General features: G+C 41.7%; 2 protein-coding genes across 3 annotated transcripts in view; one reads left to right on the plus strand and one right to left on the minus strand.

Annotated features, from left to right (window-relative positions):
- ANO10 (anoctamin 10) overlaps nt 1–2121 on the plus strand; it is a 122119-nt gene extending 119998 nt beyond the window's left edge. For both annotated transcript variants that reach the window (XM_027675479.1, XM_027675480.1), the window contains exon 13: nt 1245–2121. In XM_027675479.1, coding sequence (XP_027531280.1) covers nt 1245–1280 — 36 coding nt within the window. In that variant the 3' untranslated portion in view covers nt 1281–2121. The remainder of the gene's footprint in view (nt 1–1244) is intronic.
- A 4826-nt stretch (nt 2122–6947) lies between these two features.
- The window catches only part of SNRK (SNF related kinase), a 42477-nt gene continuing 34463 nt past the window's right edge, over nt 6948–14961 (minus strand). The window contains exon 7 of the mRNA XM_027675478.1: nt 6948–10797. Coding sequence (XP_027531279.1) covers nt 9579–10797 — 1219 coding nt within the window. The 3' untranslated portion in view covers nt 6948–9578. The remainder of the gene's footprint in view (nt 10798–14961) is intronic.

The raw sequence follows: 14961 nt of genomic DNA on the forward strand, positions 1-14961 counted from the left end.
AGTGCTAGTTGGTATTTGTCTTTCTAATAGCTCATATGTTCTGGGCCGTTTGTATAAAAATGTAAAAGAAAGAACTTCAGCTCAGTAGCACATGTCCATTCTCCACTGAGGGGATGATACAGAAACTGCACAGCTGCTGAGGAGCTGGAAGGTGCATAAATTGTTTCTTCGTATGATCACTCACATCTTTTTGTGTCCGGCCTTTTTCTTTCCTCGCCTGTGGAATTGCCTCGAAGGAGGCAGTGACACTGGACACCAGCCTACAGCCTCCTGAATTCCAGCAGTGCTGTGCATCTCCTTGCCTCTGCTCCTTACCATGTCCTTTGGGCTGGTCTCCATCTCTTCCCCCTCCTGTAACTGTTGTCTCTCAGTCTTTGGGGACTTCAGTCACTGTAACTATTTCTTAGTATATCAGGGTGGTTCCAGCCTTCCAGACATTGCAAGACCCTTGGATGACAACTCCAGGTGGTGTGAGATAGATACCTTTGGCACAATTTAAACTCCACTCTTGTTGCCTCTGCAAGTTCTGTGTTATGAAACATCCTCTCTAACAAGAAGCTTCACAGAGCAGCTCTGGTTTCTCAGCAGATGTTTTCAACACCTGGGATTGTTAACCTGGTTTCACATAGAGAACTTTCTGGTGACATCCTAAGATAATGAAAACAAAACTAGTTAACAACAGGATTGAAAATAACATATATTGCCCTAGCACTCTGCTACCTCCCTCTTATATCACTGGCTATTTTTGTTCAATCCAACAACAACAACAACAACAACAGCAACAACAACAAAACCACAACAAAACAAAGGAACAACAAAAAATGAAATACTGAATAATAGTTAACAGATTGGTGCGATGGGAAATGGGAGCAGCGTAATGTCAGTAGTTCGTTGACCTTTTAAAATCCCTTTAAAGCTTAAATATTTAAGACCAGATGAGTTTTATGTAAGGCATTATTCATCAGAAAAAGAATTAATTCATACAAATTGCATTGTCATTTTCTGAGTCTTTTGGTGGGAAAAGCAATGCCTCTGTTAAAATTGTGTCTTTTGTAAAAGTCATGCATAACAGGCTTGTGTTTTCTCATTTTTGAGTACCAAAGCTCAAGCTCTTTTCTTTGGTGTAGTTTTATTATTCACAGTAGGATTTGGAAGTTCCCTGCTTTCAGATTTTGCTGGTTTGTGCAATTCATCTTGCTGCAACTGTACTCAGCGGATCTTCTCGTTTCTCTCTTCTCTCGCAGCAAATGAAGCTGGCGGCTGAGTCACTGAAGGAGTAAACACGGAGGAATGAGGATGACTAAAGGAGTCACATGTGAGGGGCACTGCTCGAGCGTGTGTTTGTGGTGGTGTGTGGCTCTCAGTGCACACTCCACCATCTACTGAGTAGGTGGCACCTGCTTATGTGAAACTTGGTAAATAATCTTTGCCTGACACTGTAAAAAATTATATTTTCTCCCGCTCTCTTTGTTTCTCACATGTAATTGTTTGCAAAGTCAACACCAAATAAAGCACTCCAGCTTATGCCAGGTGTGGTTGAAATCTGCCAGACTCACTGTGCTTTGAGTGATTGGAAACAGATCCTGTGAGGAAGCATCCAGAAGCTAACTAGAGTTTTCAGCTGCAGCTTTCTAAAGGAAAAAAAGGTAGACTATTATTTAATTCACAGTGTATTGTCCCTTTGGGGTTATTGCCCCTTTTGTCCCTTTATTACAATAGCTGATCAATCCTGTATTATTCCAAAGACTTGCTTATTAGCCACTGTTTGCCCATAGCAAATTAATTTAAATATTTTATACATTGCATAGGGAACAACCATGTACTCCATTATAAGATCTAAGAAATAGTTGAAGATAAATATCATAGAGTGTGCATTATATACTCCTGTGTGCTGGTTCTCTAAATAAGCCCCAGTTAGAATCTTTTCAAAAGCTAGGTAAAAGCCATTCAGTAGTAGTCAGATTGCTGATCAGTGATTTAAGCATATTTATTTTTTTAATTTACATTGGATTTTGGTATCACTTCTCTGGATCTTGAACTGCAGTATTGTATGAATGGGCCTTCTGATTAAATGAACTGGGAGTAACAGATCAATTAAATTTCATAGTTGATATACCAGTCCTTGCGTCTGTGGTGAATATGTGATTTATTTTCATTGCATTTCACAGAAAGGTAGTTTTCCTGATGTTTCATTGTTTTCTGACAGTAATAGGACCAAAACCTACAGTGTTTGCTCCTGTGACCTTGGGACAGTTTACTTTTGGCTGCTGTGACCTTCCTTTTTGGTAGGTGTAACTTACCTGTACGTGAGACTTGCTGCAATTTTGTTTGGAAAAATCTGCTGTTACCGTAATTAAGATATTTGCCTACTGTGCACATTCCAGATTTCTGCCACAGGGCCCCCCCAGCAGAGTAATATTACTAAGCCAAAATAATGTATTTTGTCTGGAATTTAAAATTAGCATTTCTCAAGCTCTGCAGGTGTGACCCAGTAAGAAACGACTGTTCCCTTGGGAAGAGGAGCGAACCCGTGCTACAGCTGCTGCCTCTGTTCTTGCTTCTCCCACTGTTAGTCCCCCACGCTGCTGCTATTTCAGGGGTATCTCCTGGGCTGCTGCTGTTTCACAGCCTGTTCTGAAGCCGTGGCAGGGTTGCGGCTGAACAAGCTCTGCCCTGAGGAACTCCAAGGGGAGTGTGTCACTCTTCCTACAGTGCTACAGAGGTCCCAAAACCAAAGCTTTTTTAGGAGTGGACCAGCATGTTCTCCATGAAAGCTCCTCAGCTTTGCAGTCTCTTGCCCACTTTGATCTGAAGTTGCTCACATTTGCTCAAGTTTTAACTGCCTAGTCAGTGTGAGCGAGCAGTTCAGGAAAAGGAAAAATCCACCAGTTCATGGTCGAGTACGTTCTTGTGAGCTTGTCATAGCCTTTTTGAAGGGATTCTGCTGGTCTGTTAATTGGTGCTGATTTAGGAGCACAAAGTTAGTGTGTTTTGCTGATGGCAACTGTGTCAGGTGTCTGGAGTAATTTCTAAGATGGATTGAAAAGAGAATCGTGTCATGTCTCAACTGCAATCACATGAAAAAGAAGTAAATCAACTTCTGCAAAATTGACTTAGTCTACAGAAAACAGGAGAAGAAATGGACCCTACAGGGAAAACCACTAACAGGAAAATCTCTACTAAGGTTTAAGTACCCAGTGACATCAGTAATGTTAGCTGTTGGCCCTTGCCTTGGGCAAATCCCTTCACTTCTGCTTAGTTTCCTTATCTATCAGTGGAGATAATACTGTTCTTTAGGTGGAATCTCCATCTAAAGCTAGTAGGTATGGAGGAATTATGACCATCCACTGTGTGAGTGAGAACTATGACACTCTGTCATGACTGTGTAGCATCTGTGATGCTAAAACAAGAGTTCTCCTGGTATCTAGAACAAACTTTAATCCCTATAAAACAGAGAGTGTTTCTGTCCTAAAGAGCACACACTTTAGCTTGCTTAGAAATGTTCCCTCACATTGCCAAGTAATATTTTGTCACTGAACTGAAATTTAGCTCCTTATTCCTCTGTATGCAGCTCTTTGGCTGTTTACTGGGGAAGGGTTGCTGTGTTTCATGCTGTTTCATACTGGGTTTTGGTTTGTCTTTTGGGGTTTTTCTTACATTCATGATGGCATCTATTTACATTTCCCCTTGAGAGAAAAAAGGTTTCTGTCTGTGCCTTTGAATGTGTTGTTTCCTTTCTGCTGTAGGTGCATCTGTAAAAATTGTGGAATGCCAGGGATGAACCTTATTGACCAAAATCAGTTGTCAGATGAAAATACTAGAAAGAGTAACCACCATTCAAAAAGTATGGAATCTGACTGTCTGTTCCCAAGGTCCGTGGCATGGTCCCTTACACCTCTGAGACAGCCATGGCTCTGGGCCTTTCAGGAGTGCAGGCCGACACACATGGATGCAGTACAGTTCTGCCAGTGCCTGAATCTAAGCAATAGAATAAGTTCATCTCTGATCTCAAGCTTTAGGGAGAAACCAAGGATGAGTCCAGAGGCATCCTGTTTGGGAAGATGACTGTGGGAGTAGCCCCTATCCATCTGTTATGATTTGGATTTTACACATCTCCTTAGCAGCAACACTAACAACCAAGAAAGCTGTTTTTGAGGAGAAGGGCAGTCATAAATCATTTGCTGGCAATACAAAAATTCTCTCATCGGGTACATTGTGAGCCCTTGGTCTAATTGCATGGCCCAGAGGCATCTGCTGACTCAAGATCTCTACTGTTCACCTCCCGTGATCCTGAGGACAGTAGAAAACACTGGAAAGGTTCCTCTGTAAGCAGGCAGGCAGTTATGGATATTTTAGCCTACCTGGACCTGAGGGAATCGATCTTGAATCTCATTCAGAGAAACTGGGGAGTTACTTCCTTATTTATAAAGAAAGCCTGTGGGAACCATGCCTCCTACTACCATGTGCTTTCTTCAGGAAAACTCTCCCATGCCTTTCCCAAGAGCTGCAGGAGCGAGTGCCAGTGTCAGGCTGGAGCTGACAGCAGGGCCTGGTGACTCACCTGCCAGCCTGGAACACTGATGCCCTGAGAGAGGAGGGATCTCTCTGCCCCCCATTGCTCCATACAAACCAGTGACGGCCTCTGTCATCACCAGTGTGATGAGGGCTGTGCTGGGGCTGCTTTAGTGCTCCTGGCTCCCAGGCCTGCCGTGTTGAGCCAAACCTCTCCCAGGTTCAGGGCATGAGACAAAACCAGATCCTTCTGGCCTGCCCCCAGTATTTCTCAAGAGAGAGTAGTGAGAGGGAGGAAATAGGAAGATGTTACACAAGGATTTGCTGAAATTAATTGCTGAGGAGATATGACACATCTGAGAGCCTTGTGAAGTCCCTACAACCTCCTTTTGCTTCTCAGGCCCTCTAAATACAACGTAATTCTTCCACCATAAGGGAAAATAGGGGTCTTTTTTTTTTTTTAATCTCTACTGTAGTAAGACTTTACTCTGTCACTAATACAAGGTTCTTGACTTCTAGAAATTGATGTCATTCATAGTACGTGCAGATAATCCAAACTGAGTCAACGTCTTCCAAGTAATTACAATTTATAGTTTAAAAAAAATGAATAGCCAGAGCCTGTACTTCACTGAAGGAGCAGGCTAAAACAGTTGTAGAGACGCTGCTCCAGAGGAGGGCAATCCAGCTGTCCCTCCAAACACCATATGGGTGTGAGTTCAGTGGGGGAGTCGCTCTGGCTGCAGCCAGTCAGCAGCTGAACAAGTGAGTCACTGTTATGCTTTCCCAAGTACTGTCACATTAAGGTGTTATTACTCAAACACCTTTTATTGAAAGCAAGTCATAATTTGGAATTGGTGACAGACAGATCAGTTCTAATTCATTCACAGAAACTTAACCATGGGAAAGGCTATCGGAGTGGCTGGATTGTCTCTAATATTTGGAAAATTCCTGTTTGCCCATTCTCTTTTTATTGCCAGGCAAGTGCATTGGGATTTTAACCGCTAGCACATTCCTTTACTTGCTAATGAAAAATCCTTCAGAAAAATCTGCCATGAAAAGTAATCTGACCTGCATCTACCATCTATTGCGATGTTGCTGCTCGGCCTTGCAGTTCTGCTTGGAGGGCAGTACATGTGGTATGTCTTTCCTCGCTCAGGCACCGTCACAGTCCTGCAAATTCCTTGTCTGCTACCACCTCCACCCTGTTTTGCAGTGACTGGACCTGGAAAGCTCTTCAGCAGGGGTGAGGTCCCAGCTGCACAAGCCCGTGGGTACAGCTCTGCACAAGTGGCCAGGCATAAAGCAACATTAATGGCATATATTCACATAACCTGTTAGATGGCATTAATCCCCGTGTCTGTACCCTCTCTGGCTGGTTACAGTCTGTGCTCCAGGAGCAGTTAACTCACAAGCTCTGTGTTAAATCACTGCAGCAGCGCAGCATGTGCTGCTCCAACCACAGACACCTCTGAGGGGGGAACTGGTGCTGTGCACGAGAAGAGGTCAGAAGCAGCTCAGAGGCAGCACTGTGCACTGCACTGTGGCATGTACTGGTGGGGCAAAGTGGGCTGGTGCTGCTGTCCCCTCCTCAGCCTGAACTGCCTTTCACAGGGCCTTGGGAAAAGTACAGCAGTGAGCAGCATCACTCTCCTAACCACACCTTAGGGCACAGCAGTTTGTAAGTGATGACTTACATTGGGTGTTTTTTTACTATTACTCATTTTATGTTGCAAAGAACAGAACTGGGCTAGGTCTGGATTAAAAACATTCAATCTCACGCCTTCACAAATACTACTTCGCACAGCACCTGTGCAGATTTGGCACACAACCCATCAGTCCATCTAACAAGGGCGGCCTGAGAGCACTGGAGCAACTTCCTTCCCCCAAGAGTGGTGTCAGGGCTGGGAGAGGTGTCCCTCCCCTCCCAGGACTGTAACAGACACGTGTGGCTGAGATCAGACTCATCTGAGTGGCGTGGGCACATGCACAGCAAACATTTTAGCTGAGAGTGGAACCCCTCGTGTCCTGTGCTCCAGAGCTGCCAGAACAGCACCAGCCACTAAGAGGGTTTAAGCTGCCGAGGTGTAGTACCCATGTCCTCCAGCTGAACAGTGGCGTGTCAGGTTTACTAAACCATTCTGAAGTTCTGCCTGAGGAACGGCTACCTCAGCCTTTAGACAAAAAGCTCTTCTAGTAGATGCCAACTGTGACAAAGCCCAAATGAACAAGTTTGATCTGTGCAAGAGAATAACTGGAAATTTGCAAATTAATGTTCATCCACACACAAAGTTGGATTCTTGCAAGGCAACTAAGCTGACATTTCCACTGCTTTCTATTTTAATTTGTGCTGTGCATGGGGACTCAGCCTGGAGCCTGTGCCACCCTGACACCCCGAACGCCAGGAGAAACAAACCGCATCCACATGCTAATCATCGGTTATGCATCAATCAGGATATCACTTTTATTAACTGGATTTTCCATTTCTGTCGCACACCATGAATGTTTATACAATGAAAAAGCCAAACATTGCTGGAAGCAATAAGATCAGATGATATTTCTGTACCCTCTTAACACACATACATGGATTCTTTCTTGGTGAGAAATTTTTATACTTCTGTTCATTAATGCTGCTTATTTAGACTGCTACTCTTAAAATTCTGTGTCAAGATTGTCACATCTTAAATACAGATTAAGTTGCTAGAGGTACATTACTTTTTTTATATATATTTATATACACACATACAGAAAAATACAAGACTAACTGTTTTTCCACAATATTTACTTTATATACTACTGTAACTATATGCAACTCTTAAAGACACGTTAAGGGGTACAAGAAACTGTTTACTTGCTCTAAATAGTTTGGTCCAATATTATCTTAATGTAGTGGTTATTCTCGCCCTTCCTTTTACGTGACGACATAACACGACGTACACCACATGCACAATCATTCACCTATCAACAAATGGGGAAAGGACACCACTCAGACTAACACATCTGTACACCCAGAGGTTCAACCAGCCACACACAACTATAAGGCTATAATACAACTATGCAGCATAAATGGTCAACACTGCTGTTCTAAAGTGAGCACCATATATACAGTCGTATATAAAAACATTGGAAACAAAATACACCCGGGGTTAGTTAAAAGGTGCCATTCCAAGGCTGTACATAATATCAGGAAAGAGTATTTACAATACTTGGAAAAAAGCTGCAACAAATAAAGTTTATTGCCAATGCCCTTTATAAACTCATCTCCTACGTGGATGTTACGCTCACTGTCTGTGAACCACACATCTCATTTCTGGCCCTTGGTAAGATCCCTGCTCAAAAATTTCAAGCAAATATGTTCTATGGCTTCACCCACACATCTACTTTTGTAGCTTTTAACTAAACTGCAACTAGAGTTCAAAAACTTAAAGAAGCAAAACACTTATCCTTTGCCTTGTTCAGGAAGCAGAACCTCAGGAAGGACAGGTAGGCTCGCCAGGAAGGACACCCCACACAACTCAGACTCTCTGAAGCCTTTCAGTAATGAAAAGAGCTGTCGTGAGCTGCGCACATCCTGACTGAGCAGGAGCCCCGCTTTGGTGCTCTGCTCCCTCCTTGGCGGACATGAAACGCTGTATTTGACCGTTCTGCAAGTGTTACAAGATGCTCAACAGTGTCAAACTCCTCTGGGACATCCAAGGTCTGCCCAGGGCGCTGCTACATAGTACCCCCAGTTTCACTAGCATTGCTTAGAAGACCCAGTGCACAGCATGAAAAAATAAAACATTCTTGCCCTTCCCAAAACTAGGAATCTGCAATATATTTTATTCTAGATAATAAAATTCCACAAAGTTAATTCATCTGGTCAAAAGTATCCTTTTGTACAGAAATACTCTAAATCAAGACCTTGCCATGGCAATGGGAAACCCAACAGGAAGGCTGAGAGCTGTGAAATAAACATTTTCCTACAGGCTATTTTAAATGGACTTTATGAAAAAGCGTTATTACTGAGGAAAAATAAGTGATGTACATGTGGGGAACAGCAGTATTTTAAGTCTTAAAAACAGTAATAATGACAAAAATGTAAATGACAATAACAATTTCAATGTGAATCCAATTACCTAAAGGTTTGCCATCCCTTATTGCCTTCTGGAATCTCAGGGAAGGGAGGAGAGGACAGGGGAAAGGGTTCAAAAGGTAAAACCCTAAAATATTAGATGTCATGATATACTACTAACAAAAGTAATTCATACAAATACTTTATTTTCAGTTAGCATGTAAAAACTCAGAAGTAGACTTCATAATTTACCTTTGTTATATTAAAAAAGATTGTCTGCTTGTAATATTAACATATTTCTATGGGAGAAAGCTGCCTTACAAATCTACTTGCCTTTTTTTTTTTTTTTTTCAAAAGAAAACTGCCTCTAAGCAAAACAAGATCTTTTCAGTTTGATTTTTGAGCCACAACTTTATCCGTATCATAGCTTAAGACAAATAGGTGTGGGTTTAAAATCATATTTCAAGATCACTAATTTTCAGTGCATCTTTGCTTTGCACAAGCCTTGGAACATCTGAAAGCTCCCTGAAGAGTTTTCAGCATCAAAACATTATTGCTTTGGTTCTGTTTCAGACACATAGAAGTATGCCACATATCACATATTTTAGTTATCACAGAAGGTCAGAACAAGAATTAACATTTCACAGGCAAACAAAAGCTTCTCTCTCTAGTTTAAGTGCAGAACATGAAACTTTTAAGTGCTTCATTTACATTAGGATCCAGATATTTATTTTAATTTAATCCAGATCTTACATAGTAAAATTATAAATGTAAAAATTACACAATAAAGTATTCTGTTTTGTTGAAAAAGAAAAACATATTGGCTAGCAGCATGCAAAGACCATGCATTGTCATACCATCAAGCAAACACAAAATTAAAGTGTAATAAATAACTGCTCAAAGCCCACTTAAAAATCTTAAGACAATAAAAGGGGGTCCGTGACAAGGTGTTCACAGCTCTGACCAGGAAGAATGATGCTGTCAAGCAGATCGAGCTGTCAAAGTCAGGTCATCGTCAAATGACATGACAACAACTGGTTTGACTGGAGGTACACAGCAGCCCCTCCTTTGGGTTCCGCTGAATATTCACAGATATCATCTTTTCACAGAGAGGTAGTTGTAGCACATTGTTTTTCAAGTTCCTGTTCTTTATCCGTTCCAATTCGTTTGTTGTGTCTGACATTTGGTTGGAAAAAAATTTCAGGCTGCCCAACGACGAAGCCTGGTTTGCGCTTCCACTGGAGCTTATACACATTTTCCATGTTGATTTCTCCTGTACTTTTACACTGGAAAAGGACAGATTGTTTTGAGGATCAATAATGTATTTTGTGCTGCCGTGAATCTGTGAACCCAGGCAAAGGCTCATTAATTTCAGGCTTTCAACCAGTTCCCCTGCACTTCTGGACGACAGCTGCATTGAGTTTCCGGATCCAGCGCATCTCCGAGTGGAACCTGAAGTGTTGTTGGTGCTACCGCTGGAGCCACCGGAGGGACTCCCCCCACCTTTGTTGTTGTCACTTGGACTTGTTTTGTCTACCCCTCCGTTTCCATTGCTTGGTTTGCTTTGTCCACCACCATCTCCCTGGCTGCCAGGTGGCCCTTCGCTACTATCCCGCCTGTGCCAGGAGTAAGTAAACCCACTGTCTTTGTCGAGGCGTCTCCTACTTTCTGAGTCGTCATCGCTTGTTTCTGAGCTGCTGCAACTGGAGCCCCGTCCCTGGCTTTTCCTGCGGTGATAGCGTTTGTGCACAGTGCTGGGTGAGGCAATGTTCATTTTTAACCTGCTCAGCTTGGGTGGTAAGTTCTCGTCCATGTCGAACTCGTCATCGGACTCACCCTCCTCGAATATCTGATTGAGGACTGGTGCACTCTTCCTTGAAGTAAGACGGTTTGTAACTGAAGGCTTACGACGCAGAACAACTTGAGTAGAAAGAGAAATAGGTTTTTTATCTTCCTCGTCCTCCTCTTCATCTTCCTCTACTCTGAACAAGCACTTCCGGCCACTTGTGGTAGGTTTTAAGCTCACCGATGGGACAGCTGACAGCGCCGGCCCAGCCAGCTCAGGGATATCTTCCTTCTTGGCTGAATCCCCCAGGGCCTTGCTCCTGTGGCCGTTGAGAACGTTCTCAGCCGTGCGAGCTGGTGACTGAGGAACAGTTGCGTGGGAGAGAGGAGATGCCGTAAGGTCATCCTCCAGATCTTGGGGGACATCAATTTTTGTTGGCCACGACTGCCTACATAAACAATTATAAAAGATAAATGAGAAGTTAGATCATGGCAAGCATTTCAGAACATACAAGAAAACGTAGTATCTGCACCAGAGAAACACAAGTACTGCCACACAAATTGGCCTGCTGAGTGGCATGTTTGTAAACAAAAGCACTGAGTGACTGAGCAAAAGAAAATGTTCTCAGAGAATGTGCATTCCTTTACAAATGCTGCTGCTTGAAAGGAACGTCATCTATACAAGAGCATAGTTTTGAAATTATGTTGGTTACTGTCAAATAAACATTTAAGATTTCACTGCTCTCAGAAAATTAATAAAGCTATAACTTGAAATAATTGTGTCTCAGTAATCTGAAGTAGGTATAGAACCACCAGAACCTAGAGGAAGGTATAAGCTGATTCAAGCACAACTTAGTATTGCAAAGTACTTTTAATCTGAAGTTTCTATTATTTCCCCCCCCAAGTAGTCTTAATATAAAAACTAAGTTAGAATTAACATAAGTGAGACTGAAAGGGTGAGTCAGAAGACACATTCCCTCATTTTCAGTAAGTCTCATTCAGACCAAGCTCTATTCTACAAAGTCCCCTTTAATTTTAAACACTCGTGAACTGAGATTGCACATTTATTTGTCTTTAGATGAGCAACTGGAATAATACAGCTGCATGAATTCAGGACTCAAGCTGCTTAAGAATATGACACTTAAATAAACTGTGAATCCAAGTTGAAAATGTATGTCTGTACTAGTGCTAGCTCAAATCAAAACGAGTGTGAATTGGTTTTACCGTTACCAGCAGATGTCTTAACTCCATCATCTAAGCTACTATCTAATGATTTGTATTTGACTTTAAATTTAACATATATTGTAAATTTCCCATAATGCACACAGAATAAATTAAGAACAAAGACCATCAGTCTTTACCCTATTTTGAAAGCCTAATTCAAAAGACCAACACCTACAGGCCAACATGTTAACACCGAATGATTCTTCAATCGCTTCACTCAGCATAAGCCCCACATTTCTTGTGGAGAACAAGAAGTATTTTCTAACCTCTCAAAGGGTTGTCTTGAATTTTAAAAGGCTTGCCAATCATGTAACTTTACAAAACAAAAATACTCTAGCACACTGCATGAAAAGCTTTAGTAGAGACTGTTCACATATGGACAGCAGATTACAGGACATTCCCAACCATATTTTGTGTATGCCCAAAGAAATGGCTGCATGACTTTGTAGCCCAGTCTAGAAGCAAGAGGGAGGAGAAAAGCAGGAGAGGAAGCAGAGAGTGTTTGACACCAAGTGTTACCCCAGGTATCTGCCTGGCCAGCCTGCATACAAAGCCAGAAGGATCTCAACCAGCTTCCTGCCCTCTGCCAAGGAGGTCAAGCTGAGGGGGCAAAGCTGACACCTCTTTGCTGCAGTTGGACTGCACTTGCTGAAGGCTCCCTCTGTAATGGCTGGACAGAAGAGGACCCTGAGGTGTGAGACACCTGTCTACAACAGGTTGTCTACTGACAACTACCTCCCAAATTGTATGAACTTGAAGAGTAAGGTTTTATTAAAGCCAACATTAAACTCATCAGGCCTAGGTGCAGACTGTTTTGAAGCACTAGCATCAGTTTTGCTTAACCAAGCAGGGATAGAAACACCCACCAGGTCCCTCTAACAGTAGGACCTGGCTGCTCACACACCCACCTAAGCCTGTGTAGTCCATGCCTGTCACACTGGGGGCTGCTGGTGGCCTCCCACCAGTTTCCCTCCAGTGAGCAGCTCTACCTGAAGGGAGGCAACACAACCAGCAGCTCCAAGCCCAGACAAGAAGTGAAGTCTTGGCTGCGTCCTCCTTGGTGTTACACCAGCACCCTCCCTCAGGCCCCAGCTGACTCCAGGAGTGCTGGGAGCCACTGACCCAGTTTCCTGATGACTTGTGCTCTGCTGCTTATTTTAAACACAAACAACTGTCTGTAATTAACAAACAGGACTTAAATAAATGAGAAACATAACTACAAATGTGACAGGAAACGAAGCTCTAAATCTTTCAAGAATTTACCATGCTTTAAGAACAGACTGGTTTGTCAGCAAAAAAAGGAAGAGTTCTGTAGTTGTCACAATAAAGGGCAAATATAGTATCTAACAGGACTGTAGTTGCCAGGCAATAAGCCTCCTCACTACAGTATGTTTATCTCTCATAGCAGCCCATGTTTACCTTCCTTCCCTTCTGCCTCTCCCCTTATTCCCAGCAGGCCTGAGGGAAGAGTGGGACAGAAGAGAAGCTCCAGGTTGCAAGTTACGTTTTAATTTTTGTAAATCTTTTGAAGTCTCAAAATCAAAATAATGCACTACTTTGTTGTCTTTTCTGTGAGGTCATTCTATAGAAACACTTTGAACTTATGAACATCGTGGAGGCAAGGAACAGCTAGCTGGGATCATTAATAGCAAGGTTTCCTGGGTTTGTACATATGTCCTTGTCATGAAAAGAAAATTCATATGCGCTTATAAATTCATACAAAGATTTCGATTCACTGAACTTGTTTGTTCCAGTTTCTTATATAACTAGAGCTGCTCTTCTACTGAAAGAGTGACACTGACGCTGAAAAAAAACCCAAAACGATTTAAAATCAGACTTTGCAGTTTTAGCATTTCCATTTGAAGGTAAACTCCAGGTTTTCTTATAAAATAATTTGTTTTATAAGTAATACTTAGTATTAGACACATTTTATTGGATTTCTTTTTGCAAGAAATTGACATAAAAATGAGAGGATGATCCATCATGAGACAACTGCCACGTGAAAGTTACAGTATTACCCTTGAAGAGAGATAAGCTCTGTAACACGAAACTCCAGACCATTTAGGATCTGTAGGCAGATGCCTGCAACAATAACTCTTCTAAAGTACTTGTAACCACATAAGATAAAATTTCCTACATAAGTGACCACTGAGTGAATGACTCTCCAGGGTGTCTCCATCTCCCACCTGGAGATGACAAAGACATTGAAAACCACTGTAGCGTTTATAGAACAATAACTCATAATTCAGGTAGCCAGAATAGTATTCAGAAGAAATGCCTCTAAAATCTCAGCCTAAATCCAAGGTAACAAACAATGAGCACTTTAACCTATTTTTCAAAATATGTGTCCTTAATTTATAAGAAGTGTCCATTTTTTCTAGATTTAACTTGATGTAGTAGTACCTTACTTTTATCAATCAGACCAAGGAAAATATGACTATGCACCTGAAGGTCACCACAGCATTTGGTGATAATTCCTATTAAGTGATTTCACATATGACCTTGCACAAGGAAACCTTTGGAATGAACTAGTTATTTTGTCTTTCTCTCTAAATCCTACAGATAGATTAAAAACAGTGAAGGTGTTACTAGAGTTAGCAACTCTAAACATCTGCACAATCACCTAATGTTCTTTTCCCATTATGAGATTAGCTAATAACAGTTACCAATAATACTTTACCAAAACCTAAAAAAGCAACTTTGAAATCACTGGAGTTTACAAGACAAAAGTTAATGGAAATGCCTCAGTACATCCTCCATCTTCACTGGAACGATTATCAAGATGAATAATGAATATTTTTTCCAATACCAGCAGATTCCTAGTCTTTCATTTCCTGAGTTAAGTGTTAAACACAATGTCTAAGAAAAATAACTGCTCAAAACTTGCATCCTCCGTTACCAGTGTGCAAGTGGAAACTATACTATTTGCCTTGTATTTGGTTTTGGGGGCTTTTTTGCATGTTTGGTTGGGGTTTTTTAAAGCATATGCTGTTGTAACTGAAAATATGGAATGCTTTGATAACTGGTGCCAGAGCAAATGGACTGGTTGAACATATCAATACCAACTACATTCCAGAAGCCCACTTCCCCTTTCAGTTTTACTGTGTCACAGGCTGAAGCTTTGAAAATCTCAGGGAGCCTTACTATAAGGTTACTTAGATCACATCTTCGTCAAACAAAAAAGAAAAATCTACTGCCATGTCCTTAAACAACTGATTAAAGCAGTAAATTCAAGTTTTGCTTAGACAATAGTCATATCAACTGACATGAAAAAGAACATAACCTACAGACCAAATTTAGAGTGATTTCTCCTTTATAACTAATTCTCCATCAGCATGTTTATGGGTTAGGCAACAAGTTTTTCTCCAGGGATATTACGTAACACAATT

This window comes from Neopelma chrysocephalum, unplaced genomic scaffold (assembly GCF_003984885.1).
Source record: "Neopelma chrysocephalum unplaced genomic scaffold, ASM398488v2 Primary Assembly neopelma1_26, whole genome shotgun sequence".
Classification (NCBI taxonomy): Eukaryota; Metazoa; Chordata; class Aves; order Passeriformes; family Pipridae; genus Neopelma; species Neopelma chrysocephalum.